Source organism: Ailuropoda melanoleuca, chromosome 9, assembly GCF_002007445.2.
Source record: "Ailuropoda melanoleuca isolate Jingjing chromosome 9, ASM200744v2, whole genome shotgun sequence".
Classification (NCBI taxonomy): domain Eukaryota; kingdom Metazoa; phylum Chordata; class Mammalia; order Carnivora; family Ursidae; genus Ailuropoda; species Ailuropoda melanoleuca.
In genome coordinates this window covers 102573422-102601208 of record NC_048226.1, presented here as the reverse complement: position 1 = coordinate 102601208, position 27787 = coordinate 102573422, and the positions used below count along the sequence as shown (strand labels likewise).

General features: G+C 64.1%; 3 protein-coding genes across 17 annotated transcripts; all 3 read left to right on the top strand.

The window, feature by feature from the left end:
- The first annotated feature begins 6102 nt into the window (after nucleotides 1-6102).
- Nucleotides 6103-14023, top strand: EEF1D (eukaryotic translation elongation factor 1 delta). 2 transcript variants are annotated; one of them, XM_019802690.1, is made up of 8 exons: nucleotides 6103-7202; nucleotides 8948-9068; nucleotides 9496-9567; nucleotides 12784-12883; nucleotides 12971-13071; nucleotides 13236-13454; nucleotides 13625-13819; nucleotides 13927-14023. In XM_019802690.1, the coding sequence occupies exons 1-8, from the start codon at nucleotides 6118-6120 to the stop codon at nucleotides 13963-13965; spliced, it is 1932 nt and encodes a 643-aa protein (XP_019658249.1). In that variant the 5' UTR covers nucleotides 6103-6117; the 3' UTR covers nucleotides 13966-14023. The 2 variants fall into 2 exon arrangements, with proteins under 2 accessions (XP_019658249.1, XP_011226866.2); XM_011228564.2 differs by having other exon boundaries at nucleotides 8945-9068.
- Nucleotides 14024-15103: 1080 nt separating this feature from the next.
- Nucleotides 15104-18605, top strand: NAPRT (nicotinate phosphoribosyltransferase). 4 transcript variants are annotated; one of them, XR_004627962.1, is made up of 13 exons: nucleotides 15104-15393; nucleotides 15615-15742; nucleotides 15839-15921; nucleotides 16181-16311; nucleotides 16419-16534; nucleotides 16797-16993; nucleotides 17074-17214; nucleotides 17519-17603; nucleotides 17697-17777; nucleotides 17869-17971; nucleotides 18042-18196; nucleotides 18276-18408; nucleotides 18490-18530. XR_004627962.1 is itself a non-coding variant. In XM_034668725.1 (13 exons), exons 1-13 carry the CDS (start codon nucleotides 15168-15170, stop codon nucleotides 18550-18552), a joined length of 1578 nt encoding a protein of 525 aa, XP_034524616.1. In that variant the 5' UTR covers nucleotides 15105-15167; the 3' UTR covers nucleotides 18553-18605. The 4 variants fall into 4 exon arrangements, 3 of the variants coding, with proteins under 3 accessions (XP_034524614.1, XP_034524616.1, XP_034524615.1); XM_034668725.1 differs by having other exon boundaries at nucleotides 15105-15393; nucleotides 15615-15703; nucleotides 18301-18408; nucleotides 18490-18605; XM_034668724.1 differs by having other exon boundaries at nucleotides 15105-15393; nucleotides 18301-18408; nucleotides 18490-18605.
- A 155-nt stretch (nucleotides 18606-18760) lies between these two features.
- MROH6 (maestro heat like repeat family member 6) lies at nucleotides 18761-26733 on the top strand. Of its 11 annotated transcripts, XM_034668713.1 has the most exons (14): nucleotides 18761-20714; nucleotides 20835-20987; nucleotides 21123-21277; nucleotides 21671-21748; nucleotides 21875-21992; nucleotides 22184-22368; nucleotides 22464-22601; nucleotides 22717-22831; nucleotides 22937-23080; nucleotides 23291-23458; nucleotides 23710-23829; nucleotides 24085-24187; nucleotides 24300-24365; nucleotides 24524-26733. In XM_034668713.1, exons 1-14 carry the CDS (start codon nucleotides 20469-20471, stop codon nucleotides 24754-24756), a joined length of 2022 nt encoding a protein of 673 aa, XP_034524604.1. In that variant the 5' UTR covers nucleotides 18761-20468; the 3' UTR covers nucleotides 24757-26733. The 11 variants fall into 11 exon arrangements, with proteins under 11 accessions (XP_034524604.1, XP_034524610.1, XP_034524605.1 ...); XM_034668719.1 differs by having other exon boundaries at nucleotides 21671-21992; nucleotides 24910-26733; XM_034668714.1 differs by having other exon boundaries at nucleotides 21671-21992; nucleotides 24650-26733.
- The last annotated feature ends 1054 nt before the right edge of the window (nucleotides 26734-27787 follow it).

The window sequence follows — 27787 nt, the reverse complement described above, 5'->3', positions numbered from 1 at the left end:
GGCTCTGCGGCGTCCGGGCCCGGGCCGTCAGTGCGGTTGGCGTGCGGGCGCAGAGGGGCGGGGTGCGCGGGCCACGTGGCCGGCCGGGCCTTGCCGCAGCCCCCGGCGGGAGGGCGGCGGCAGGGGGTCCAGGGGCTCTTCCTTGGTCCGGCACGCGTTGTTGGGTACCTGCTGCGCGCCGGTCCTGGGGGACAGGCTCCGGCCCAACCCTCGTGGAACCCTGACAGCTCGTGGACGCGGGAAAGAGCAAGGACGTGTCTGCTGAATGACTCAAAAGGAACTCGCAGGGTTCTCTAAGTGCCCGGGAGTCATGGTTTGGATAAGGTGGCCCTGGCAGGAGGCTCCGTGGAAGCCAGTCTCTGACGGGGTGTGGGTGATTCCTCCCCGAGACAGGGGCACTGTGAAGGGAGAGGGAAAGGATCCTCCTGGAGCCAAGGGGGTGGTGTGGGGTGGAGAGTGAATGTCAGGGTTCCCAGAAGGAAGGGCCACACTGGAGCAAGAGAAATCTTTGGCTAAACTCCGGGGGGGGGGTCCCTGCCCGAGGGAGGAGCACCTCTTAAATTGACCCTGGCATGTGCCTCCCCAGAGGGAGTGGGCTTGGTCTGCGGCTGGGAAGGACATGCCTTAGGAGACGTCCGCTGGAGCAGCGCTGACACCCCAACCTTTCCTGGGTACCCTGAGCCTGTAAGCGGGCTGGCTCAGATGGGATCTGATCTTCTTGAACCTTCCTGTGCCCAGCCCCGTGGACAGCATCGTCCTGCGGAGTGAGTGGCACACAAACCCGTCACCGCTGTAGGACAGTCAGTGTTCTGGGCCTCCTGCCAGTCCTGGGAGTGCCCTCCGGGCCGGCCTTTCCTTCATCTGGAGTGGGGCTTGCTGTGGGGTTCATGGCCTGGGGACAGCCCTTGATGGGCCAGAGACAGCTGCCGTCCTGAGGATCTGGTGCAGAGCCATCTCAGCGTTGCCCCTGGGGAGCCGGGTGAGGCTACCAGGGTTCAGCACAGGTGGGCAAATGTGCTTGACTACTGTTTTTGTGAAAGCGGTTTTCTTGAAGGTGATTTTTTTTTTCTTTTTAAAGATTAACCAAAAACTTCTCTGGTGTCTGATGCAGTGGTGTGTTTCGGGGGCCACAGAGATGCTGGTGCGGGTGTGTGTTGAGCCCTGTCCCTGTGCTCAAAGTGGGTGGTCACGTGGTGTTGATGTGCAGTAAGACCTGGGTCCCCAGCTCCTCCCCTCACTGACTCGGGCTTCCCTTCCCCACTGCAGCCGTCCAGCTGTGTGTGAGGCCTGGGGACCCCACACACGAGGACTCAAGTGTTGGGGAAGCATGTGTGGTATTGGGGTCACCCCAAGGGAGGGACACAGGGACCAGGATGGTTAGCTTAGACTGGGCTCTGGCAGCTAGGACAGAATGGAACGGACAGGCTGCGGCATTGTTGTGCCTGCCTGGGGTGATGCGGGCAGCTGCAGTGGGAGCCCTGAATCTGACAGCATAGGGGCCCCCTTTCTGCCAACAGGACAGGTTGACATTTCTAAGTGGGGTTTGGTGTTCCCCCCTGCAAAAGGCAGGTGGCATCCCTGCCTCACACAGATAGCCTTTGTGTGGAGCGGCGCTGTCCTGGTCAGCTACCCCTCTGTGCGGCTGTCCGTGTTGACTCAGATGTGCCAAGAGCTCGTCACTCCCTCAGACATGGAAGGGACCACGGAAAGCTCTGTTGTGAAGCGCTGGTCTGACTCTGGGGGCCCAGTGGAGATGCAGCTGGCCTGCAGTGCCCTCCCTTCCCCATACACCTTATGTCGGTTCCCACTTCCCTGGAAGGTGGGTGGAGCTCTTTGACCCCTGGCTGGACAGTTGGGGAGCTCCTCCGTGTGTGTGACTGGTGGGGTGGTGTCCAGAGGATGGGAAAGTGGTGTGGAGGGCAGAGCCTGGGAGGGGCCAGCCCTTCCCAGAAACCTTCCCCATTCACCCAGGCTCACAGAGACTTACAGGTGCCTGGCACCTGGGTGGGCACAGTTGTGGCAGGCCACATCCGCCCCCTTCCTTCAAGGTCCTCCAGCCAGGACTGTCCTTTGGGGGGGCGGCTGCTGCCAGGTTTCCCTCCTGGCTCTGAGAAGAGCTCTGCCTGCACTTCGGAGCACGTATTCACTTCCATGCAGTTGTGAACGCAGACGGTGCTAGGGTGGGTGGTCGCAGAGGGGCTGCCTGTAGCCGGGACCAACTCTGCTGCTTTGGCTGCCTTTTCTGCAGTCCCCGGGGGCTAGGTGGGGCGTGATCCCTCTAGGGCCTCCCAAACCTTGGGCCCTCGGGAACCCTGGGCAGCTCAGAGGGACTTTGCCCCCTCTTACGGGAGAGGTCTAGGTGTGCCCGAGGCATTAGGGCAGGGTCTTAGTGGTGGGCGGCCGGGCTTTATTGCCGTGCAGGTGAGCAAGCAGGTAGAGCCTGGCAGCTGGCAGTCCAGTCCGCTTTCAGGAGCAGAGTGTAGGGACCCCTGAGCCCCCTTCCTTCTGGGTCTTTACTCTGGTGTTCTCAAGTTTTCCTCATGTCTCACTCGGCTACTGGCTAGCCTTTGCTGTGCCGTCTGGAGAGGTGGTAGGAGAGGAGGGTCCCCCTGTCCCTCTGGCAGCATGGGGTCCCCGCTGTATGGCTGGGGGCTTGCACATTTGTGTTCTCTAAGGGGATCATTCAAACCCAAACTTGCTTTTCTCCTAGAAGAGATGGGTTTTGAGTTCAGCAGCTCTTCATGGAACGTGGGAGCTCTCAGAGACAAGGGACATCAGGGCAATAGAGGTGGGCTCTTGTATCTGCAATGGGGGGAGTGGAATCCTCTGCCAGCTGTCCTGGGAGATGCAGTGGCTGGGCAGGGGGAGCCAGGAGCCCCCTGCTCCCTGGTCCTCCCGTGTCCCTGTGGGTGTAGTTGGTCCCAATACTGGCTTCACTGGCTCCGAGTGACACTGCCAGCAGGAGTGGCTCACCGCCCTGTGTGCAGGTAGCCTGCCCAGGACCTTTCGTATGCTCCTGTGGGCAGCTGCCTGTCCTTGTGTCTGCCTCGCCCCCCGAGGCTCCCATGGATGTCCCCGTCTGTCAGTGACCTGATGCTGGTGCTGTCGTGCTCCCTCATGTGAGGCCAAGGTCCTACTGGAGAAAGGAGGCCCATCTCCAGGGCTCTGGTGACTGAACCGCTGGGCGGATCCGGGGCAGGGGGGGCAGGTCCATGTCGGCTGCTTCAGCTCCTGCGCTGCCCCGTTGTTGGATTTGGGCTGGGGCCCATGGTGTTTCTGGTCTGTTTTCCCATCTGTGGTCGGGCTAAAGCCCTGTACTTGTGTGCGCCCCGGGAAGACTGTCTTTGTCCAAGCCTGCTGTGATGGCGGTGCCCTGTTCCAGCGTGGGCACTGGGGCTTGGTGGCCTCTGAGGCCCGTGTTCCGGTTGTGGTTGTCTTGTGCCTTGTCCGGTAGCCTGGACTTAGTGGCGGCATGACGGCGGGGCTGGGCAGGGATCCCCTGTATAGCTCCAGGGGGTCACTGTGGTGCTGGCTGACCGCTCCCCAGGTCGGAACAGAGGAGAGGGTGCTCAGGTGGTGTCCCCCAGGGCCTGCCTGGGCTCCAGATAACGGCAACCCTAGGAGCCGCTCGTTTTAGGTGTCGGTGGAGCAGTGCCGCCCCGAGTGGGTAGGGGTAGACTCCGTCGCCTTCTGGGGTTTTGGCCGCGGGTCTGTGGGTGCTGAGCCTCTGCTGGCCCCACCACATTCCTCCAGGCCACCTTCCCAAGCACCTCCTGCAAAGGCCTTCCAGCCTGCTTGTGCTGCCCTTTCTGACTGCCTCTAACCTTGCTGCTTTCTCTTCATGCCGTCCTAGGAGACCAGAGTGAAAGTAAGTACCCACCTGTTCCCTGCCGCGGCGTCCCCTTTGCCTCAGCCAGGGAGCCCCTAGTCCACTTGTCACAGCATGCGGGGCTGTGTCCTTTCCCTGTCTCCAGCACAGAGATGCTGGATTTGCTGTGGTCCACTCTGAGCCTGTGGAGTAGGGCAGCGGCGGGGTGGGCATCCCGGTGCTTCCCTGGACTGAGCCAGTTTCCACCTCTGGGCAGAGCGTGGAGCTGCACCCCAGCTAGCCCCTGGTACAGGCGACATCCCTCACTCTCCCGAGATGTCCTAACGAGCAGTTCCCCCTCCCTGAGCTGTGGCCCCAGAGCTCTGAGCAGAGCCTGGTATCATGTCGGGACACAAGGACAGCACTTAGGCCAATAGGGTCTGGCAGGGCTTCAACACTGTGGGGTCAGGTTAGTGGGTGCAACTGAAGGGGCCTAACCGGCCCAGCCCTGGGCTGTTCTGGTGAGGGTCTGGCAGGGGCTTGGTGCCAGAAAGACTGAAGGGCAGACAAGCCCTGCCCGATTGGCCTGCCGTCCCCTCAGGCACAGTGGGTGATGTCACAATGCCTTGCCTCCTGGGCACACGCTCCCACCTCCCACCACTGCCTCTGCTGCCAGCCTGGCCTTGGTAAGTACTGCTGCTGGCCTGGGGAGGAAGACACAAGGGGGTGGCCCAGGGCTCTCTCCCAGCCTGGGGCTTCTGTCCTGTGGCATGTGCCTTTAGAGACCCCAGTATGTCCCTTCACAGTGCAGGGGAGACTCTTCCCCCAAATCCTGGTGAGTGTGGGGCTTAGACAGCTGACATGTCCCACTGGCTAATGAGAACCAGGTTTCAGTTTTGTTTGGGGGGTGTGAGGAAAGGGAAGTCGATCCTGCTACAGGTGGTGGGAAAGGTTTGCTGTCCTCCCTGTGGAGACCTTGTCTCCTGGAGTTGAGGACCCAGCAGGTGGGTGCCCTGCGTGACCCCACAGAACCAGGGGACAGCAGGGATGAGCTGAGGGAATGCTGCTCAGCCACCTGGCAAGTTAGCTTCTGGGTGTTAGTCAGTTGATGTGGACACCTCTGCTTTGAGGGATCAGGGCCTGGAGTCAGATCTGTGGCTGGAAGGAATCTCTGTGCCACTTAGAGCCCTTCCTCTAGGAGCCAGCTGAGTGTGAGCTCAGACCACTGGGTAGGCCCTAAGAGACTGGTTTCTGGGCGTTTCTGGGCTTGAGCTTCTCCCAGCCAGAGGCTGCAGTGGTGGCAGTGGCCCTGACCCCTCAGTTCAGGTGACTGTGGTCTCCGGACTGGAGGGAACACCACCTGTAGGAGAGAAGCTGAGGATTCGGGGGCAAGGGCTTGTCCACTGTAGCAGATGGGACACAGAGCCCCTGACTTGCCTTCTTCCACCATCCTGGGTCAAATGGCACTGAAAGGAGGGAAGGGCATCCTAACACCCTTGGGTGGCCTCCTCTAGCTGTAGGTGCAGCCAGAGCTGTGAGCTGATGGCCTCCAGTGCAGAGGTGGCTGCCGCTGACCATGGAGCCAGGTGTCTTCCCCAGTGTGGCCCTTCAGGGGCCGGCCCTCCACCCTCTGCCCCCCACTGCCCCCCGAGAGGCTGTCCCTTGCCTGAGACCCTTGGCAGCTCCCCTTGGAGCATGCTGCTTTGGACGGTGGTGTGGCCGGTGGCAGGTGTGCGCTGCCACGGGGTGGGTGGGCCACCCTCAGAGACCACCAAGTCTGCTTCTGGAAAATGGAAGCAGCAGGGTCGCAGGCAAGGGGGCCAAATGTAGCAAAATCAAAGCACGTCAGGTAGAACATTAGATGAGCAATGAATAACGTCTCAGCACAAACGTCTTCAGATGTCTCACGGAACACATTTATTCTAAGCGCACTCTGTTTGTAAACGTCGTGTGAACTGAGCGCTCCCTGTGTGTTAACTGAGCAGCTCTCTGCGGCGGTTCCGTGAGAGAAGGCGTCTGTGGCTGGAGTTCGCAGACCGTGGTGGCTAGACCCCTTTGCAGAGCCTGGGTGCCTGAGATTAGTTTTACAGTTAAAAGAGCACATACACGCACACGTAATTGTTCTTTACTGAGTTCCCCGTGGACTTGAGTCTAGGTCCTTGCTTGTTACCACGTGGCACCCCCATTGGGGAGCACGCCCGGCCCAGCCAGCCCCAGAGTCAGGCTGGGGGGGGTGGGGGCGCCATCGTCGCGTGGCCCGCTGTGTTGCAACTGCCCTCTTGTGCTTGCTTTTTAACGCTGCTCGGAAGATGAGGAGCGGGAAAGCCTCCTGTGCCCTGGAGACTGTCTGGGAGGACAAGCAGAAGTATGGCGAAGCCGAGCGGCGTTTCTACGAGCAGGAGGCCGCACGAGCCGCTGCCACCCAGCAGCTCCTGGCTGAGGGGCCAGCTGTGAATGGGCCAGGGCAGGAGGGGGCCCAGGACGCCGAGGAGGCAGATGGCCCCGGCAGCAGCAGCACGAGTGACCCCCGGAAGAGCCACGACGGGGAGAAGCCTGTGCAGAAGAGGAGGCGCTCCCCGAAGAGCGGGCTCGGCCAGGCAGGCCTGGCCCTTGTGGGCCTCTCAGCTGAGCACGTGTGGCTGCACAAGCCGGCCTTTGACCAGGCAGAGAGCTCCTACCGCCGGAGGCTGGCGGATGCGGCCGCCCAGGCAGCCCAGCCAGCGGCCCCGCGGGGTCCCTGCACCCATGGAAGCCGGGTGGCCTGCCACCACGTGACCTGGGGCATCTGGGTCAACAAGTCTTCCTTCGACCAGGCCGAGCGGGCGTTCGTGGAGTGGTCTCAGGCCCTGCTGTCGGCCGCTGAGGGGAGCGGCAGGCAAGGGGCGTCTGACACGGGCCGGCAGGCAGCTGCCCCTGACCTGGTGCTCCCCCGCCAACCCAGCCCCCCGGCCCACAGCCAGTCCCCCCTGGGCAGCCTGCAGGCACTGGTGCAGGAGGTGTGGCTGGAGAAGCCCCAGTACGATGCAGCGGAGAGGGGCTTCTACGAGGCCATGTTCGACGGCCACCCCCCCGGGAAGGTGCGCCTACAGGAGCGAGCGGGCCAGGCTGAGGGGGCCAGGCGGGGCCGCAGAGACCGGCGGGGCCGAAACGCCGTGGGAAGCAAGCGGGTCGGGCCTCGGCGGGTTGACGGGGAGGCCGCCTCTGCCCTGCCCTACTGGTACTTCCTGCACAAGGATGCCGAGGCCCCCTGGCTCAGCAAGCCCACCTATGACAGCGCAGAGTGCCGCCACCATGCTGCCGAGGCCCTCCGCATGGCCTGGCGCCTCGAAGCCGCTTCCCTGGCTCACCGACCCAGTGCCCGGTCTGGCCCGTCCGTGTCCAGCCTGAGACCCAAGTAGGAGAAACATGCCGTGCGGGTTCCTGGCCTGGGCTTCCCTGGGCTGGGGCCCTGCCTGCCCTTCTCCCCACCCCTGCCCCGGCGCAGCTCTCCCCGACACTCTGGACCCGGCTTAGTTGGATACAGGAGTGGGTTGGGCAGGGGTAGTTCTGGGTTAGCGCAGCGAAAACCTCCCAAGGTTTGGGGCTATTGGGGGTGGGAGGGGTTAGCACAGGGCCGAGTCTGCCTTGTGCAGGGTTTCCCCTTGGCTGGGCAGCTCCCAGAGTCCCCTCTGGCTGTCACAGGCCAGAGCAGGGGAAGTGTCGAAGGCTCCTGGCCCAAGCCCCACTGGGGAAGACGTGGGAGCCGGCATGTCCCCCCTGCCTCCCTTGTGTGGAACCAGCTCTGAGGTGAGGTGAGTGTCCCTGGGACACCAGCATGCTGTCCACTGAGCAGCCTTGTCTGAAGGAGACCCCTGGACGAGGCTTACTTGCCTTCAGCCTGGGTACCCGTGGCTTGCCCCAGGTTGATTCTGTGCGACCCCAGCAGTGGTGTGTGGGCGCCAGGGCTTGGAGAAGGGCAGGGGTGGAGGCGGACGGCCCGGCAGAGATGGCCGGCTGCAAGGGAACATTGCACATGCAGCAGCGGGAGGGCCTCGGGTGTGGGTGGCTGCGCAGGCCGGACCTCAGGGAAGCCACGCCACCCTGGCGCCTCGTGCCCGTCGGTAGCCTCACACCTCCTCGGTGGGGTTGGATTTGCCGGTTTGACAGAATCCAGACCTTGGTGTGAGGGACAGGGTGTGGGACCCCTTGTGCAGGAATGTCCCCATCCGGCAGTGTCGGGGGGCATGGAGCTGAAACTGTCCGCAGTGGCCTGGCTCCTCCTGATGGGGGTACAGGGGTGGGTAGAGGAGAGTCATGGGACCGAGCCCCCTTTCTGTCACCAAGGGCACACTTGGGGAGGTCCAGTGATAGCCCGGGGCCCTCGGCACAGAGAATTGGTGACATCAGGCCCATTTCTGTGGCCCTGGGTCCGGAAGTGGAGGGGCTGTCCTCCGTGGGGAGAGGGCAGCTGGCGGCCTAGTGGGGCTTCTGGTGGAGAGCAGCAGTTCTCAAGCTCAGTGGCCTCTGGGCCCCACAGAGCTTTTCTTGTATCTGTAGATTTTTGTGTTAGCACTGTTAGCACATGTTAGCACTGAAAACAGATGATGGAAGTACTTTATTCATTGAAAAATAAGTTTGTTACTTGTTACTGTTAATGACTTGTTCTTACGAGCGACGGTTTTCCCATAACAACGGTTCAGTGGCTTGTGCGACATTCTCTGCAGATCTCTAGCGTCTTGCTTAACAGGAGGGAGCTGGCTCCTCACACTTGCTTCTGCATTCAGTCTGTTGGTGTGAATTGTTTGATGGACATAAACTAAGCCTTGCACAAATGCGTGGTTGGAAAGGGAGGACCCTGGGGACCCCCAGAAGTTCCTCACCCGAGTTTGAGAGCCACTGGTCATGGGGACAAGCCTGGGAACTGCCAACCTGAGAACCAAAGGGGCGGGAGCAGGGATGGTGTGTGTTTGGAGGGGGTGCTGGTTACAGACTGGCTTCAGCCATGCCGAGACCACCCGTGCTCTACCCTGGACCCCTGGTCGCCCTGTACCCTGTATCTGGGCTGTTGGTGAGGTGCTCATGCGGGCCAGGCCTGGGGCCTTTGGGGATACACCCTTTCCTTCCAGCAGACTGTCTTAGTCTGTCTCCCCTTTCCAGCAGGAAAATGGCTACCAACTTCCTAGTGCATGAGAAGATCTGGTTTGACAAGTTCAAATACGATGATGCAGAAAGAAGATTCTACGAGCAGATGAACGGGCCTGTGGCTGGCTCCTCGCGCCAGGTAGGGATGTACTCGGCGCACTGGGGGACGGTGCCCCACGGAGGGCAGAGGCTGCTCGGCCCAGGTGGCGCTGCTCCAGGTGCTGCTGGTGGGGTCTTGGGAGGTGTGGCCCTGGAGGCTCCCAGGGTTCCAGATCTGCTCGTGCGCTGGCACAGGATAGACAGTTCACCTCCACCATGTCAGACCAGTGGGCACACCGGTGCCCATCAGGATGGCATTGCCCGCAGGCGGGGTGTCCCTCAGGCCCTGTCGTCACGGCAAGAAGACTCTGGCAGACTCTAGCACCTTGCGCTCCTTGCCGTGCCGCTGAGCTTTCACTCTGCGCAGCTCTCGCTTGGTCTCCGTAGAAGGGTTTCTCTCTTTTTTTTTTTCATTAAAATTGTTTTAATGAAAAAAAAATGCTTGGTTCCTTGTGCCCTGTCTGCAGGAGAACGGCGCCAGTGTGATTCTCCGAGACATTGCGAGAGCCAGAGAGAACATCCAGAAATCCCTGGCGGGGGTGAGTACCTGCCGGCTCGCACTGGCACTGCTGCCTTCGTGCCAAACGGCGTGTCGGACTTTGCCCCGGGTCCCGCTGCTGAGCGTTTTGGGCCTTGGAGCAAAATTAGGGCAAGGTGCACAGTGCCGTGTTCCTGCTGGGACAGGAACCTAGACTCCCACCACCCCCAAAGCCTTCCTTGGTGTGCCTCTTGTCTGCTTGCTGGCGGTCGCCCAGGACTCCTTCCTGCCCTCACTCTGGCTGCGGCTTCGCACCATCCCTGGCCCAGCACTGTCGTCCTCCATCGCGCTCCGCAGGCACAGGCCTGGAGGCGACCTCTTCGCCTTGTGCCCTGCTTGGGGAGGAGTGCGAGCGGCGCCATCTGCTGTCCCTTCTCGCGCTCCCTGGGCCCCACCGCCCCAGAGAGATCGGTTCACAGGCTGTGTGGAGGACCAGAGAGGGGCCGTGCAGCCCAGTTCGGCTTCCAGGTCCCAGATGGGATGGAGAGAGGAGGGCAGGTCCATGTCCAGCTGTGTTCCCAGCCTGGCTGGGCAGGTGTGTCCCTGGGAGGAGATAGACCTGCTGCTCTGCCTTCCTGGGCGCTACAGGCAGGACCTCACTCCCCCCGTGGGACAGCCGGCAGCCTGTCCTTGAAGGCTGAGCATCATGAGTTGTGTTCCTTCCGGAGACTTCAGGAAAAACGCTCTTTCATTGCGTTTTCCAACTCGAAGAAGCTGTCCGCATCCCTTGGCCTGTGGCTTCTGGCCAGCCGTGTCACGCTTCGTCACGCTTCCTTCTCCTGCCTCTCGCTGACACGGGGCCCACCCAGATAACCCAGGAGCGCTTCTCTGTCTCCAGAGTCTCCACTTCATCCTATGGGCAGAGTCCCTCTTGCCATCGGACGTCATCCTTGTATCGCCTTTGGGGATTAGTATGCGGGCAAGTTTGCCTGTCGCGGCTGGTCTGGACGTCCTGGCTCCTGGGCCGTAGGCAGGACGGTTCTCGACAAACCCCAGGGGCTGTTGCCACTGCTTTCTGCCTCGGGGGCCCTGCTTTACGCTTGGCCTCGCGTGCAGGCCAGCGTGTGGGATTCCAGCCTCCCAGAAGGCCCGGGTCGGGGAGCGAAGCAGGCTGCAGGAGCTCTTCCTCTGGCCCTCAGGTCGCCCTGGCTGTGTTGGGGGTTGACTGCTAGGACTTGGGGGCTGGTTTGCTGGGGTTGCTGTAACAAAGCACCCCAGACCAAGGGCTTAAGCAGCACACTTCATTTTCTCAGTCTGGAAGCTAAAGTCCAAGGTCAAGGCGTGGGCAGGTTCTGAGCCCTCCCCTGGGCACATGGGTGGCCCTTGTTCTCCTGTGTCTTTCCATTGTTTTCCCTCCGGGTGTCTGTGTCCAAATTTCCTTCCATAAGGACACTAGTCAGAATTAGGGACATCCTAATGACATTATAACTGGATTACCACTGTAAAGCCCCCATCTCCAGATAAGGTCCTGTTCTGAGACAATGGCAGGAACTTGAGAGGCGTATCCTTCAGCCACTAACAGGGACCCAGGAAGGACATTGCTGGGCCAGCTCCAGGCTTGGATTTGGGTTGGAGTAGAGCCCAGCAGCCACTGGGACTTTAGAACCCAGAGCTTCCTGGGAATTGTGTGTGGTGCCAGGGGCAGGGTTGGAGTGGGGATGGAAGGTGGCACTGTCCCCTGTGCCCCACTGTCACAGGCTAGGACTAGACAGGGTAGCCTAGGTCTGCCTCACAGGCTGGGGTTCCTTGCTTGGGTGAGAGTCAGGGTGGGTGAGATCGTCCCAGGGCGTAGACTTCAGTGAGAGGCCTGGGGGCATGGGGGCCCAGTGGTGGTAACCCCGTGGCTGCCAGCACCCTTGTCTCTGCCCACCACTTCCTTAGGCCTTGTGGCAGGTGGGGCCTTGCCTGGAGCTCGCACCCTTGGGACCTGTCAGCAGGCAGTCCCCACTCAGTGGTGTCACCGGGGCAAAGGCTTGAAGCACCAGCCTGCGTCTGGGCCGTGATGCATTTGCTCCACAGGTGCTGAGCCCCCAGGAGAGGAGGCGGTGGGAGCTTGCTGAGATGGGCGCTGGGCCTGGGCGTGCGGGCTGGTAGAATAGGAGGGTGGTCGGGATTTCGTCCCTGTGTGACGGAAACTGTTGGGAAATGCTAATGAGAATGGCATTGGGAGCTGAGTGCTGGAGAGAAGACCACGTGCCAGGTGGTGGCAGCCAAGACTTGAGCGAGTCCAGCACAGCTTTCCATTGGTGAGGCGAGGGGGTCGAACTGAAGGGGAGGGGGTTGCCGTGAGCAGAGCCCACCCTGGTGCCAGTGCCCCTGCCCCAGCGGCATGCTGTCCGGTCCGCCTCTAGCTGGCCCTGCTAGGAGCCAGGTGTGGGAGCTAGTGGGTCTCTGGATAGATAGTGTCGGCCTTGCGTTGCTCACTGATCCCCAGCAGGGAGCTGGGCGCCTGTCAGCCTGGCCTTTCTGGGGGCCTTTAGCCTGTCTGTGATTTGGGGGTGTGTCAGGCAGAGGAGGAGGCTGTGGGGCTTGCCCTCACGAAAGGGCCGAGTACACGCTGTCCTCCCAAGCCACTCTGTCGGGATGTGCGTGCAGGCCCCCGGGCTGTAACTCGGGCTTGAGCTGCAGTTCCCTGCTGAGTCAGATGACAGGGGCTCCCAGTCAGGGAGGAACCCGAGGGAGGCTGGCAGGCAGCTGTGAGGCCCCGGGGTCACCCAGAGCCTTCAAGGGTCGGCTTCATGTGCCAGGTGGCAGGTGTATGACCTAGGGGAGGCAAGGTGCTATGGAGTGGCCATCCCCTGCACAGGAAATCTCCTTTCTCCTTTGTTCACTGGCCCCTGAACCCTCTTCCCTCCTGTGTCCAGTTCCAGGCAGTGCTGCCTGGCCCCACTGTGGCCCAGGCTGCCCCAGGGCTGTATGCGGTCTGCTTCCTCCCACCCCGAGGGGCAGTGGCAGCCAGGCTGTGAGTTCTGCACTACCTGCATGCCACGGCTCCCCTGGGCCCTGTGTTTCCTGCTTGGGTTCGTGTTCACAGGGCCTCCTCCCCACTCTCAGGGCTGGAATGTCCCAGGTGGACCCAGCAGGGCTGACAGGAGCCGCTTCCAAGTGTCCCACAGGTCTCCCACCTGTGTTGGGGCTCTGAGGCTCAGTGGCTGTGAACAGGGGGACCCTGGGAGCAGGCTGGGGTGCCACATCCTCACCTTCCCCTGCCTTACAGAGCTCTGGCCCTGGGGCCTCCAGCGGGCCCAACGGAGATCATAGTGAGCTCGCTGTCCGGATCGCCAGCCTGGAAGTGGAGAATCAGAGCCTGCGAGGTGGTGAGTCCCTGGGCCTAACAGCTGGGATACCCCACCCTGGTCCCCCACGGCCCCCGCCCTCTGACCAGCACCCCTTGGCTCTGGCAGTGGTACAAGATCTGCAGCAGGCTGTGTCCAGGCTGGAGGCGCGGCTGAGTGTGCTGGAGAAGAGCTCTCCCGCCCACCGGGCCACAGCCCCGCAGACCCAGGTGAGTGCCTCTCTCAGACCAGGGGCTCTCCTCCTGGGCACTAGGGGCGGGCGGCAGAAGGTGCTCCTGGCCCCCACCGGGGCCTGGCATCCTCGGGACCCCTAGCTAGGGTGCGTAGCTGGGGCCCTGGTGGCACGGGCCTCAGCCTCCCTCCCCAATGGCAGCACGTGTCCCCCATGCGCCAAGCGGAGCCCCCTGCCAGGAAGGCAGCCACGGCCGCGGAGGACGATGAGGATGATGCCATCGACCTGTTCGGCAGTGATGAGGAGGAGGACAAGGAGGCGGCGCGGCTGCGCGAGGAGCGGCTGCGGCAGTACGCGGAGAAGAAGGCGAGGAAGCCCGAGCTGGTGGCCAAGTCCTCCATCCTCCTGGACGTCAAGCCTGTGAGTGGGGTGCCTCTGCCCCCGTGTCCCAGTGGAGCCGTGGGCCGTCAGCCTAGACTGCTCCGGGCCCTGTAAGGGCTGTTTGCTCTGCTGTGCTCTGGGGGAAGCAGGGGACACTCCCTGGGGTCTGCAGGCTCCTGACCCAGCTTCTCCACCCCTTTACCTCCCAGTGGGACGATGAGACAGATATGGCCCAGCTGGAGGCCTGCGTGCGCTCCGTCCAGTTAGACGGGCTGACCTGGGGGGGCTCCAAGCTGGTGCCCGTGGGCTATGGCATCCGCAAGCTGCAGATCCAGTGTGTGGTAGAGGACGACAAGGTGGGGACCGACCTGCTGGAGGAGGAGATCACCAAGTTCGAGGAGCACGTAAGTGGCCAGGCCCCCAAATGAACCCCTGGCCTGGCAGGTGGCCAGGGTGGGTGGGTCTTCGGGAAACTGGGCACCATGTGACCATTGGCCTCCTTCCTCCTCAGGTGCAGAGTGTCGACATTGCTGCTTTCAACAAGATCTGAGCCTAGGCACTGGGCTTGGGTGTGTGAGGCCCTGCAGCCATTAAAGACCGAGATTGCACTCTCTGGCTCCTGTCCTGGTCTGGGCCCCGGGGGTGGGCACATTCAGGGAGCAGCACTGCCCAGCTCCCGGCCTCGCACTTGGCCTGCCTCTCATTAGTGACCCAGCCGGGGCCGTCTGTCCTGCTTCTCCAGCAGGGGCCCCAGAGGCCAATGCCACCCTCCCTTTTCCTGGCCTCCGTACAGGTTCTTGTGACTGTGTGTCCCTACTCCCCGGCTGCCCACCTGATGTCACTCAGCCCTCGGTTACAAGTAGCACGCCCAGTTCAAGCTCCTAAAGCCAGAAACAGCGTGCATGGGCTCCCCTGCGGGGCTGCTGGTCGCTCTGAGGCCCAGGCGGCCTCTCCACTCCGCCCCGTCTGGGTTCCGTTCCCTGCTGAGCTGACCCCATGGGAGCAAAAGTGTCCAGGGAGGGAAGGTTCCAGTGGCTGTCCTGGCCCTGCTGCTGTGCCTAGTCATGGGCCCCCAACGTGTGACCTGTGAAATGCTGCCAGGCCTCCCACTATCTCCAGGAAGCCTGGCTCATTCCTTAGATGCGGCCCCTGCTGCTCCAGCCCTCTGCGCTGCCCGCATCAGCTCTGTGGCCTGCCCCTCACTCACTGGAGACCTGGCCCTGGACAGGCCCGTGACAGGTCTCCCTGTGGAGTTGTGCTCACGGTCCCGTCCGGGCAGTACTTGGCACTAGTGGCTCGTCCCCTGGACTGTTGGCCAGCGAGGCTGGTGAGACAGCCATTCTGAGTTGGGAGAAAGGGTCCGGCTGTGGTTACTTCTGGTCAGAACTGGTGTCTTCAGGGGCCCGGGCGACACAAGAATGGATTGCCCCCCTTGATGGTGGGGGGCCTGGGTGCCCCCTTGCTGACAGCGCCACACTGGTCCCTGAGCCATAGTGTGGCACCGCCAGATTCTAGAGTCCCCTGTACCTGCTGCCCCTTCCCTCTCCGCCCGCCAGGCGCGCGACTTGCCTCTAGGGCGGGGCGGGCCGGAGTCCGGGCCGGGGGGCGGGGCCTCAATCAGACGAGGCGGGGCGAGGCGAGGCGAGGCGGGGCGGGGGGCGGGCCCGAGTCCCCGCGCAGGGCCTCAATCAGACGTCGCTCCGCGGGCGGGGCGGGGTGGAGCGCGGACCGGAGTCCGGGCGCTCGGGCGAAATGGCGGCGGAGCAGGACCCCGAGGCGCTGGCGGCCGCACGGCCGCTGCTCACCGACCTCTACCAGGCCACCATGGCGCTGGGCTACTGGCGCGCGGGGCGGGCGCGGGAGCAGGCCGAGTTCGAGCTCTTCTTCCGCGGCTGCCCATTCGGCGGCGCCTTCGCCCTGGCCGCCGGGCTGCGCGACTGCGTGCGTTTCCTGCGCGCCTTCCGCCTGCGGGACGCAGGTAGCCCCACCCTACCCCGTCCAGACCCCGCGACCCTGCTGGACACCTGCCACCTAGACGCGTCTTTCCCTTCCCCACCCCCCGCCTGAAGAGACCCGGACGAGACTCCCGCCCGACCAGAGTCCCCAGCAAGCCTCCCAGGACCCCCGACGGTCCCAGCCCCGCCGAACCCTCCACGGCCTGCGCTAGCTCCAGCCCACGAGGCCTTCTGTCACCCCCAGACGTGCAGTTTCTGGCCTCCGTGCTGCCGCCCGACACGGAGCCTGCGTTCTTCGAGCACCTTCGTGGCCTCGACTGCTCCGATGTGACGGTGCGGGCCCTGCCCGAGGGCTCCCTCGCCTTCCCCGGCGTGAGTGCGGGGTGAGCTGGGGGCAGAGCGCGTGGGCCCGAGCATCCCGGGCGGCTCCGAGCTAACAGCTCCCCCCGTCCCCCGTCCCCCGCGCAGGTGCCCTTGCTGCAGGTGTGCGGGCCGCTCCTGGTGGTGCAGCTGCTGGAGACGCCCCTCCTCTGCCTCGTCAGCTATGCCAGGTGGGGCCCTGCCCAGGTGGGACCCCACCGGCCTGGAGGCGGACCCGGGGGTGCTGGGCCCCCGGACGTCGAGCGGAGACTTCCGGGGGGGGCGGGCCTTTGGGATGGGGCGTGGTTGCGCCCAGGAAGCGGAGCCCGGGGCCCCAGGGCCCTGGACAGGGACCTCCCGCTCCCACTGTGGAGGGCCGCGAAGGGGGCCCGGGTCCGCCGTGACTTCGTGACCCTCAACGCGGGTCCCCTGCTCCCTTGTCCCCGACAGCCTCATCGCCACCAACGCTGCGCGGCTTCGCCTGATCGCGGGTCCGAAGAAGCGGCTGTTGGAGATGGGGCTGCGTCGAGCCCAGGGCCCGGACGGGGGTCTTACGGCCTCTACTTACAGCTACCTGGGTGGTAAGAGCCGGAGGTGGGCGGCAGGGGCCGGGGAAGGAGGACACCTGCCAGATGCCCTCCAGCCCCGACTGATTCCTGCCTGACACCCTGTGGACCCTCTGGTGCAGGCTTCGATGGCAGCAGCAATGTGCTCGCAGGACAGCTGCGGGGCGTGCCCGTGGCTGGAACCCTCGCTCACTCTTTCATCACTTCCTTTTTGGGCACTGAGGTGCCCCCCAACCCGGTCAGTACCCCTCACTCCCCCGCTGTGCTCCAGCGGGCCGTCCCCAAAGCCAGTCCTTGCCCAGGGGAGGTATGGTTCCGCTGCTGCTTTGCACAGGCAGATGCTATGCTTGGCCCACCGGAACCCCCTGGCAGGTAGCCCCAGTGCTGTACTGGGAAGCTGGCAGTGGTGGCATTACCCCTGCTCAGACCCTCAGCCAGGGGTTAGCCAGTCCTCAGTCTGCACTAGGGACTGCCCAGCCTTCATTGACCCCTTTCCATAGATGTTGGCTCCAGCTGCCAGTCAGGGCCCCAGGGTGGATCTGGCTGCTTGTGTGGAGGCATGGCTGGATCGCGTGTGTGCCCATCTGAGACTGGGGGTGCAGGAGCCCCACCGAGGGGAGCGGGCAGCCTTTGTGGCCTATGCCCTGGCTTTTCCCCGGGCCTTCCAGGGCCTGCTGGACACCTACAGTGTGCAGAGGTGAGGCCCACGTCCTCCCCTGGGTGGGCTCTGCAGAGCAGCTGTGGACCCTCACCGACCCTTCTCGTTCCTGCTGGCAGGAGCGGTCTTCCTAACTTTCTGGCAGTAGCCCTGGCACTGGGGGAGCTGGGCTACCGAGCAGTGGGTGTAAGATTGGACAGTGGTGATTTGCTTCAGCAGGCCCAGGAGATCCGCAAGATTTTCAGGACCATTTCGGCCCAGTGAGTCCCCTGGGATGGGTTATGTCCACTGAGAGATACTGTCCGGGGGCAGGAACGTTGGGACGGGGCAGAGGAGAGAGCAGTTTGTCTCTCCTGAAGTGAGGAGGTCTGATGTGGTTGCTACTGCAATAGAGACATTGGGACCTTGGCAGGGAAATCGGGTGGGTTCACCCAGGGGCTCATAAGGAAAAGGCCAGGGCCCATGTGTCTGAAGGCAGATTGTCAGGTTGGGGGGGATGCATAACCGGGGAGGTAGAGTGACCGGGTGCATCAGGAAACACCTGAGGGACTGCCCCCATCACAGGTTCCAGGTACCCTGGCTGGAATCGGTCTCCATCACCGTCAGCAACAACGTCAATGAGGAGGAGCTGGCCCGGCTGGCCCAGGAGGTGGGGCGGGGCAGGGGCAGGCCAGAGGGGGGCTAAGACGGCCTTGGGCCTGCAGACATTAAGTTCAGTCCCAACTTCTCTGTCCTCACCCAGGGCAGTGAGATCAACGTCATTGGCATTGGCACCAATGTGGTCACCTGTCCCCGCCAGCCTTCCCTGGGCTGTGTTTATAAGGTAGGGATAGGATCTGGGACCCAGCGGGGTGGGCCAGAGGGATCATGGGTTGGGGGAGCAGAGTCCAGCAACCCCACACATGTTTCTGCAGCTGGTGTCCGTGGGGGGCCAACCACGGATGAAGCTGACTGAGGACCCGGAGAAACAGACGCTGCCTGGGAGCAAGGCCGCTTTCCGGCTCCTGGGCGCTGATGGTGAGGCCCCTCCTACGCCCCGTGGTCCTTCTCAGGTCCCCAGGCCCCTGCTTATTCTTGGCGCACACAGGGTCTCCGCTGCTGGATGTGCTGCAGTTGGTGGAGGAGCCGCCGCCGCAGGCTGGCCAGGAGCTCAGGGTCTGGCCTCGAGGGGCCCAGGAAGCCTGTACCGTGAGGCCTGCCCATGTGGAGCCCCTGCTGAGACTCTGGGTCCGGCGGGGACAGGTAGCTGCCTCCACCTACTGCCTTAGTCTGCACCTCAACCTGAGTTGAGCCCTGGCCCCGACCCTGACCGCTGAACCAGCCCCTGCCTTCCCTCTTCCCCCCAGCTGTGTGAGCCCCTCCCATCTCTGGCCGAATCTAGAGACTTCGCCCAGCTGTCTCTAAGCCGTCTGAGCCCGGAGCACAAGCGGCTGGAGCAGCCTGCGCCCTACCGGGTAGGTGCGCGTCCACCTGGTCCGCTCGCCCCAGTACCCGCCGTCCCTATGGCCACCCGTCGTCCTCTCTTCTTCCTACAGGTGGCGCTGTCTGATAAGCTGCAGGCCCTGGTGGACAGACTGCGGGCGGGAGGAGCCCCCTGAGCCCGTGCTGGGGCTGCCTGAAACCAACACGAGTCACTCGCTGCCCTGCACAACTTGTCACGTGTCCTTTCTTCACCCAGCCGGCCACTCACTTGACCCCCCAGGGCCTCCGAGGGTGGGCGGGACTTAGGGGTCAGAGCCTGGGTTCATGTTCCCAGGAGAGGCCCAGGCTCTGCCCGAGTAGGGAGGCTGCCCTGTGCTGGGGTCTGAGGGTGGTCAGGTGCTAAGCCAAGGCCGGCAGTCGGAGGCCCGTGCAGCTGGACTGCGGGGACAGGGCTATGGAGAAAGGGAGGCGGCTAGTGGCCACCTAGGGGTTGGTGGAATTACTGCAGGAGGCTAGGGAGGGGGAGCCATGGGGTGGGGATAAGGTACCAGAGGGAGGGTCTTGGGGATTTCCTGTATCCAAGCATGGCCCCAGACTCCCACAGCCACTGGGGGCATTGCCCTGAGGGGTCAGTGGGACACTTCAAGCTTGCCAAGCCAAAGAGAAGCCCCGGTGTCCCTGGCCACTGGGGCCGTCCTCCCTGCAGGACTCTGCCACTGGGGGCGCTGTGCTCACGGTTTCTGCCATCGGTCATGGGGTCAGCCAGTCCTGGGCCTTGGGGGAAGCCAGCTCCTGATCCAGGAGCCTTACAAAGGGAGAGGAAGGTTCAGGGGCCAGTGGAGAAATTAACGGTGCTGGGCTGGTCCTGCCTGTGTGGACAAAGCCAGTCACTCAGGTTTCCGCTGGCTTCAGCGACTCGGGTTCCACAGAAACCACCCAGGAGAAATGTTCTCTGCTGTGTGGGACATGGGGCAGGGGGGCCGGGCCTCTTGGATCCAGGCAGCACAAGGAGGCAAAGGCAGTAAAGGGCGTGGAGGGGTGCTGGCTTCCTGGGGTGCTTCCCAAAACACGTCTGCCTCTTCAAGTATCTGGCCAGACTGGCTCTTCTGGATTCTAGGGGTTAGTTAGGCTGGGCAGTGCCCCATGTCACTGGGTGAGGGTGACAGAATTTGGGGCAGAGGCCTGGTCAGGCCAGCCCTGGGGAGCATGAGGCTTGGGGAGATACAGACTCACAAACACCCGCGGCAGAGTTCACCAGGCCCCAGGTACCCCTAGATCACCACTTCTCAGCTGCACGCTTCCTCCCTGCCAGGACCCAGGAACCCTGTGGTCCAGTGTTGGGTGGAGGGAGCACCTCAGAACGGGCCAGGACCCAGAAGGCCCACCCCAACGATGGCAGGCCCCTATAAGGGCACCTGGGTGGCAGCGGGGGCACTCCTCTTGCCTCTGCTCCACCCCAGGCCTGCCTGAGCTTAGAGGTGGTGACACCTTTCTCAACCTTTCTCATCCCCAAGATGTCTGGCTGGGTCGGCATGCAGTGGGGACAGCCCAGCTCCTGACCCCAGGCCCTGCCTGGACCCAACTGCTTCTTTAGGGCCGAATCAGGCAGGGCCTTAGCTCAGGGTTGAGCCCTGACTTCTGGACCCTGGACCCTGCTGGGGTCTCCTCAGGGCTGTCTACAGCTGCCCGGGGCCTCCTCGCCCAGAGGGGTTGGATGTCGGGGTGAAGGGCCCTTCTCCCCCTCTTTTTGCAACATCCACCATCCCAGGGCTCTCATCCCTTCCCCAGGGCCCTGGTGGGCAGAGCCAGACCCCACACGCTCCAGCTTCAGGCTGGCAACTCACTGCCGGCAGCAAGGGCAGGAGGGCCCTTCCCAGGCCCCTGATGCGCACACCCGGGGGGTGACTGTGTGGGATGGCCCCACCCCCACACAGGAAGAGCATGAGCGCACACGCATGCGCCACCACGCCTGTCCCTGGTCCTGCCTGCCCGGGGCCAGCTTCTAGGTCAGGCCTGGGCACGACCTCCCCGGAGAACCAGGGGCAGGTGCTGCGGCTGGATCCCGCTGTGCAGCTCGGGGTGTGTGGTGGCCATGGCTTGGGGGGTGTGGGGCCGGGCCCGCGGAGGCCCTGTGGGGGCTCTGACCCTGACGGCTCTGGCTGAAGGGATCCGGGCCAACCAGGGGCAGACCCCGGGTCGCTCTTCCATCGGCCCTCAGCCGGAACATGGGCTTGAACCCGAGGTGGAGCCTAAGAGTGCAGCCGCCGTCCCCACCGTTGGCGGTGAGGCCTGCTCCCTGCCCAGCAGGACAGAGCTGGCCCCTGAGGGACCCTATCAGGTGAGTGGGGAGGGGAGGAGAGGGAAGCTGAGGGGACCACATGGAGGAAGTTGGGGGGTGCTGGGGAAGAGAGCTGGGAGAGGCAAGGGGACTTTGTACTACACACCCACTCTGCCCTAGGACCCCCAAAACTCCTGGGAGGAGGGGGCCCTCGCGGACCTGGCGGTGTACACGGCTGCCTGCCTGGAGGAGGCTGGCTTTGCGGGGACGCAGGCCACAGTGCTCACGCTGTCCTCAGCTCTGGAGGCCCAGGGGCAGCATCTGGAGTACCAGGTGAGCCCCCCCCACCCCCGAGCTCCTGCTGTCGGGGGATCAGAGTGAGCAGCCCGACAAATACACAAGCCTCGGGCCGCGCCTGCCCCGGGGGGGTGCAGAGTGATACGTCCTGACGTCTGCTCTCCCTGCCAGGTGCACACCTTGGTGCGTGGGCTGCTGGCACAGGTGCCCAGCCTGGCTGAAGGGAGGCCGCGGCGGGCGGCCCTCCGCGTGCTGAGCGCGCTGGCCCTGGAGCACGCGCGGGAAGTGGTGTGGGCGCTGCTGCCAAGCTCACTGCCCCTGGACCGGTAACCTGCCTCGCCGGCGCCAGCAGCCACATCCCTGAGGCCCCCACGCAGCTTCCTTCCCCCTTCCTGATTGGCGGTGGAGTCTAGCCCTGGTGGGGCGGGTTATGGAGGGGGCAGAGCCTCTGAATTCCCTCCGCTTGACTCCGGTCCTCCATGCACTCCCCGCTGCTCACGCCTCGGGGTCCTGGTGCTGGGCTCCTGGCTTGGGGGCCTGCCTTCTCCCTCCAGGTCACACCGGGAAGCCCCGCCTGGGGCTCCGAGGTGGGGCGAGGGAGCCGGGTGGCTGCTTCTCCCCAGCGCCCCTGGCTCTTTGGTCAGTGTGCAGGGGAAGGGATCTCTGGTTTCGCTCCGCACGTGACTGTGTCTAACGCCAGCTTGTTGCGCTGCTGCCAGCCCCGCCGAGCCCAGAGCGGCCCCCGCCCGGCAGCGGCGAGTCGTCCACGCAGACAGCAAGCGCTCTGTTGCTCTGGGGTTAGCGGATGGAGAGCTGGGGGATGGTCGACCGACTCTCTGCATGCTGGAGTCCTCGTGGCCACCTCCGACCCTGGCCCGGGGACCCCCCACATCGGACCCTATCTCAGGTGCTCCTACCCCCAGGGCGGCCGCTGAGCTGTGGCGCAGCCTGAGCCGAAATCCGCGCGTGAATGGGCAGGTGCTGGTCCAGCTGCTGTGGGCACTGAAGGATGAAGCCGGGCCCGAGCTGGAGGCGTTGGCGGTGGGTGACGAGCCGGTGCCGTGGGAGCCGCCCCGGGGGCCGAGGGGTCGGAGAGTCCGGCCCCAGGGGCACGGGGGGCAGCAGGTTCTCACCGGGGTCCGACGCATTCATCCCGTCCCTCAAGTGTCCGAGGCCCTGTCCCGGCTCTCTGTCCGCAGTGCCCAGAGCCTGACCGGCCTCTTCTTCCGCAGGCCACTCGGGCCCTTGGGGAGATGCTGGCTGTGTCGGGCTGCGTGGGTGCCACTCGGGGCTTCTACCCACACCTCCTGCTCGTGCTGGTCACGCAGCTCCACCGGCTGGCGCGGCGGGTGCACCCCCCTGACGCCCTGAAGGTGTGGGCCCCCTCGCACCGAGGGCCACCACACAGCCACACCAGGTGAGGGGCCCACCCCAGAGGGAAGAGAGGGCTGGGCCAGTGCCCTCCCAGCCCCCAGCCCTCCCGATCCACCTGCTGCCTGCCCCCACCTCCAGCTGCGCCGTGGAGGCCCTGAAGGCCTTGCTTACCGGGGATGGCGGCCGCATGGTGGTCACATGCATGGAGCAGTCTGGAGGCTGGAGGAGGCTGGTGGGAGCCCACACCCACCTGGAAGGCGTCCTGCTGCTGGCCAGGTGCTGGCGGGGCTGTTGGGGAAGAGGCAGGGGCGGGAGGCTGGTCTGGTGGAGGCTTCTGGAAGGGTGAGGCAGTAAGAGGAGGTTGAGGACCCCCATTTGTGCCCCATCCCAGTGCCATGGTGGCCCACGCGGACCACCACCTGCGCGGCCTGTTCGGGAACTTGCTGCCGTGGCTGCGCAGCCCCGACGAAACGCAGCGCCTCACGGCCATGGCCTTCTTCACCGGGGTGAGCCTGCTTCCGCGTGGGTGGTGGGGGGCGCCACCCACCTGGCCCCTAAGCTGCGCCCCCGGATGGGGGCTTCGAGCATGCTGACCCCGGGGCCCATCTCAGCTGTTGCAGAGTCGGCCCACAGCAAGGCTCTTGCGGGAGGAGGTCATCCTGGAGCGGCTCCGGGCCTGGCAGGGCGACCCCGAGCCCACCGTGCACTGGCTGGGCCTGCTGGGCCTCGGGCACCTGGCCCTGAGCCGCGGGAAGGTGAGGGACAGGGCTGGGGGGTGGGGGCTGGGCCGGGGCGCGAGGGGCCGCCCACCAGTCACTGCCCCGCAGGTGCGGCATGTGAGCACGCTGCTGCCCACGCTCCCGTCCTTCCCCACCCAGCCCCCCACCCCCCATCACTGTCCAGACTGCAGCCCTCCCCAGACTCTCCCGGTTCTTGGTCTGCCCTGACCAAGCCCTTGCACGCAGGCCAGGGACTCGGTCCGTGCCTCGGCCTTCGGGCTTCTCGGGACGCTGGTGCGGCGGGGCCGGGGTGGGCTCCGGGTGGGGCTCCGCGGCCCCCTGCGGAAGCTGGTGCTCCAGAGCCTCGTCCCTTTGCTGTTGCGCCTGCAAGATCCCAGCCGGGACGCTGCTGAGGTCAGCTGCCCCCCAAGACTGTCCCACTGCTGTCCCCATCCAGCCCTACCCATCCCCACCCTGCACACCCCCTAAGATTACATAGATCAGGAATTTCTGCAAGGACTTCAGGTGCGAGTGTCAAGGGCTCCCGGGGTTCCTGGTCTTTCCTGGACCACTTGCCCTGGGCTCTTCCACCCCTATCCTGGCCACACCCCAGCTATCTCTTGCCACTTTCTGGACCCTAACCCTGTTCTCTTCCCTTGTCCTAGAGTTCAGAGTGGACCCTGGCCCGCTGTGACCAGGCCTTGCGCTGGGGCCTGCTGGTGGACATGGTCACTGTGGCCCACTATGACAGCCCTGACGCCCTAAGCCGCATCTGCCACTGCCTGGTCAGTAGAGGGAGGACAGTGGCGGTGATGGGGTGCGGTCAGCTGCCTACTTGGTCCAGTATACACCAGGGCCCTCCCCCCAGAAAGGAGTCTCCTCACTCTCCCAGCCAAGGTGGTGGCAGATCTAAGACCTCCAGCCCTGGTGCCTTGCAGCGGGGCGGGGGAGGGGGACCCCAGGCCCTGGGCTCATGTCTGCCACCCCCTCTCCATGTGGGACGGGCCCTCCTGTACTGCCATGAACCCATCTGCCCCCAGGTTCAGCAGTACCCAAGTCACATCCCCAGCTTCCTGAGCCAGAGCCAGGGCTACCTGCGGAGCCCACAGTGCCGCTTGCGCTGGGCAGCTGCCGTGCTCCTAGGTGAGGTAGGCTTGCTGTCTGTCCCTCGAACTCAGAGAGAGCTCTGGGAGCTGGACCAGCTCTTCCCCGATGGGGGCCTGGGGCGGGCGCTCACAGGCATGTCTTGGTCCAGGCTTCCTCGTCCATCACACCAGCCCTGGCCGTGTCAACCAGGACCTGCTGGACTCCCTGTTCCAGGGTAAGGACCCGGCTCGCTCACCAGGGTGTGGGGGCCTGGAGAGGCCGGGGGTGCTAGGACGGAGTGGATGGGAATGGATAGGCGGAGGGCCAGGGACCTGGGCTACATCGTGGTTCTGAGGGCCCTCCGACCCTGCCTGAGCTGCCCTATCCCTGCAGACCTGGGGCAGCTGCAGAGTGACCCAGAGCCCGCTGTGGTCGCCGCGGCTCACGTGTCCGCCGGACAGGTGGCTCTGCTGGCCCACGCACAGGCCCCGCCCCGCAGCCTGCGTCTCCTCCGCCCAGGCCTCCGGCACCACACCTGGCCCAGCCGGCCCCCACCAGTCTATGCCAACAGCCCGTTCCAGCCCCGGAGCTTCATAGGCCGCTGGGGCGGCTTGGGACCTGGCTGAACCTGACCCTGAGCTAGCCCGGAGGGTGCCTGTGGTCCGAGTCTGGCCGTATACTGCTCTGTGGCCAGTCCTGGCAGGGGCAGGTGTGCAGAAGCGGCTCTGCATGAGGGCCCTGGGCCTGGTACTGGATGCGTACAAACCCTCCCTCTCTAGGAATGTGCCGCCACGACAGCCGTGTGACCTAGGACAGCGGTGCCTTCTGTGCAAGCACCATCTTGCCCTTGGCAGCCCCCTTGCCTCTTGCACCCATGGGCCCCTCTGTTCCCACTCAGGCCTGTTGCTCTCCCAGCTCCCTGGAGTGTGCCCCACCCCAGCCTGGATGGCACCTGGCCTCCCGAGCTGGGTTCGGGTGGGGACACCGAGAGACTGGCCCGACCCTGTGAGCTGGCCCCATGATAGGGTGCCTGCTTCCTGGTCTTTGCACACAGCCTGGCTCAGCTTCCCCGGCCAGTCTGGGCTCTCCTCCCCAGCAGCCTGAAGTCCCCCATCGCGTGTCCCACTCCTTGCTGGCCTGTCCCCACTCCCCCCACGCCCACTCCTGAGCCTCATGTCAGGCCTCACCTGAGCCTTCTCCAGGTTTCCCCACTGGTGGCTTGGGATGGTTCCTGTGGCTTCCGATGTGGGGTGCCACTATCCACGCCCACAGACTGAGCCCTCAGCCGGCTCTCCAGCACCCTGCTTGGGCTCAAACGAGGACAGCATGACCGCGCATGCCGGGCGGGAGCCTCTGTGGGAGCTGTGGCCCTGGCTGCCTCTACCCACAGTGCCTGCCTTGAAATGTTCTCTTGCCTTTTAGGGCCCAGCCCCACAGCCATCTCCTCGGAGAGCCTTGGCTCACACAGCCTCTTGCAGGGCTGGGTCCAGCCCCCCAGCCTGGGGACCCCCCTGTGGAAAGTGTTTAAAATAAACACAGGGGTATTAAAAGGTCTGGCATGTTTCCGGGGACTGGGTCTGGGCCAAGGGTGGAGTCCTGATGACCTTGGCCTGGTCCAACATCCGGCTCAGGTTGGGATCATAGATAAGGCAGCGTGTAGCCAGGAATAAGGGTCAGCCCGCCGGAGGGTTAGAGCCCAGCTGGTTCAGGGTCCAGGTTTATGGCCAGGGTCAGGCAGGGCATCGCCTGAGACCAAGAGAAAGCTACAGAGCTGAGGCAGGAAGGAGGTGAGGTTTCTCTAGGCCCAGGCAGGGTCCGGCCAAGGGCACGGGTCTGTGCGGAACCAGGGGCCTGGTGTATTCCTTTAGACCTTCCAGAGCAGGTGCCAAAACAAGATTAGGCTGCAGGAAATGTACCGCGGACACTCTGGACAGGCAGGAGGCCCTCAGACTCCCAGGGAAGGATGGGCGGGGGAAGCCAAGGATTGCTTGGGGTGTCCGGACGCTATGCTGGCCTGGGGGCTCTCAAGCCAGACACACCCCGCCCCGGGAGGACTGCAGCTCCCAGGCTGGGGGCGCTGTGCAGGGCTGGGTCTCCCTCTTCAGTTTCCCCGGAGGCAGCTGGCCTGTGCAGGGAGTGTCCTCAGAGCCCCTGATTTGGTCTGGGCCCCAGGCTGGGCCAAGCCCAGGCCTCCTGGCCCCCTCCGTGATGGCCCCTGAGGGCAGAAGCAAGCCGGGCCTCCCCACAGCTGTAGCCCAGGAACCGGAACCTGGGCTGAGTGTCCTCTGGCCACTTCTGCCACCAAGAAGAGCAGACTGGGCAGTGGGCCCTCTCGAAAGTGGGCCCAGGCTCAGATGACAGCTCGGCAGGCGGCACGCGGCCCCTTCTCACTGCACCTGTGGTGCCCACAGCCCAGCTGTGGCAGGAGTGCAGGCCGTCTCTTGCACAATGCATCTGCTCGTGCTCATGTGTCCACCCCTACCTTGCTATGCCCCCAGTGCCTGCAAGCCCCACTCGCCTCCCTGCCGCCGGGTGTGGGTTCATCAGAGTCCACGTGGCCCAAAGGCCCAGACGGTGGCTGGGCCCTGGGAGTGTGAGTCTTCCCAGGGACTTCTCTGCTGGGCTGTCCCGCCCCATGGCGATGCCACGGCCCTATGTGTGTGTGTCCAGCCTGGGGGGGGCGGTCTGCCTGCAGAGGGCCTGCCAACTTGCTGCTAGGGTTGGACCACACTTCCAGGTGAAGTCCTGCTGCCCTGGTCTCAGTGCTCAGATACTCTCAGGGCAGTGGTGGCCTTGGAACGTGAGGACCAACGGTCCCACACCCCAACTGGGGCTTGGCGTGGCTGCCCGGGACCCGCCTTCTCCCCGGCCTTGAGGGTGATCCCAGGGCCCAGGGGCTTCTGCTTGATGAACACTTCCTAAGACCAGGGCTATTCCAGTCCTGCTCGTTCACCTTGGTTTGCCTTTTATGTGCTCCTGATAGGGGTTCCCCAAAGAGAAGTGTGGGCCCTGGAGAAGCCAGACGGGCCTGAGGGGCATCGAGCTGCTTCCCGCGGTGTGTAACCTGGATCAGGTCGTTTGGGGTGCAGTTCTAATATTAATTTCGCTTTAGGGCTGGGATGCTAGATATTCTCCAGGGTTAATGTCCTAGCTCCTGCCAACCCTAATGCCCCCCATCTTCAGTGAGTCTGGAAGCCGCCTGTCAGCGGCAGGCCGTGACCGAACCGCCCTTTCCTCCACCTTCCTGCACGGAGGAAGGCTGACTGCGTTCCCCACCAAGGAAAGGCAGATTTCCTGGCTGTACACATTCCTGGAGAGGAGGCCGCATCAGCTATCGCCTGTGCCTACTCCTGGGGCCGCCTCTGCCACGGGGGGGCGAGGCCCGCTGAACGCCCAGGGATCTGCAGCTTGGGGGCCAGGTGGCCCCGCGTCCAGGGACGCTCTTCCCTTTGAGCAGATGTGTTCAGATGAGGTCTCTACGCGCAGCCGCAGGAGGACAGGTCTGTGTGCTTCGGCCACACCTGCTCTGGTCCCGTCCGCACCCCAGCTGCAGTCGTAGCTCGTTCTCAAGTTCCCTGAGGCAGCCACAGACCCGTCCAGGTCAAGTCGCTCTGCCCTGCTCTCTCACAGGCCAGCATGTGGGGGAGGGGATGGGGG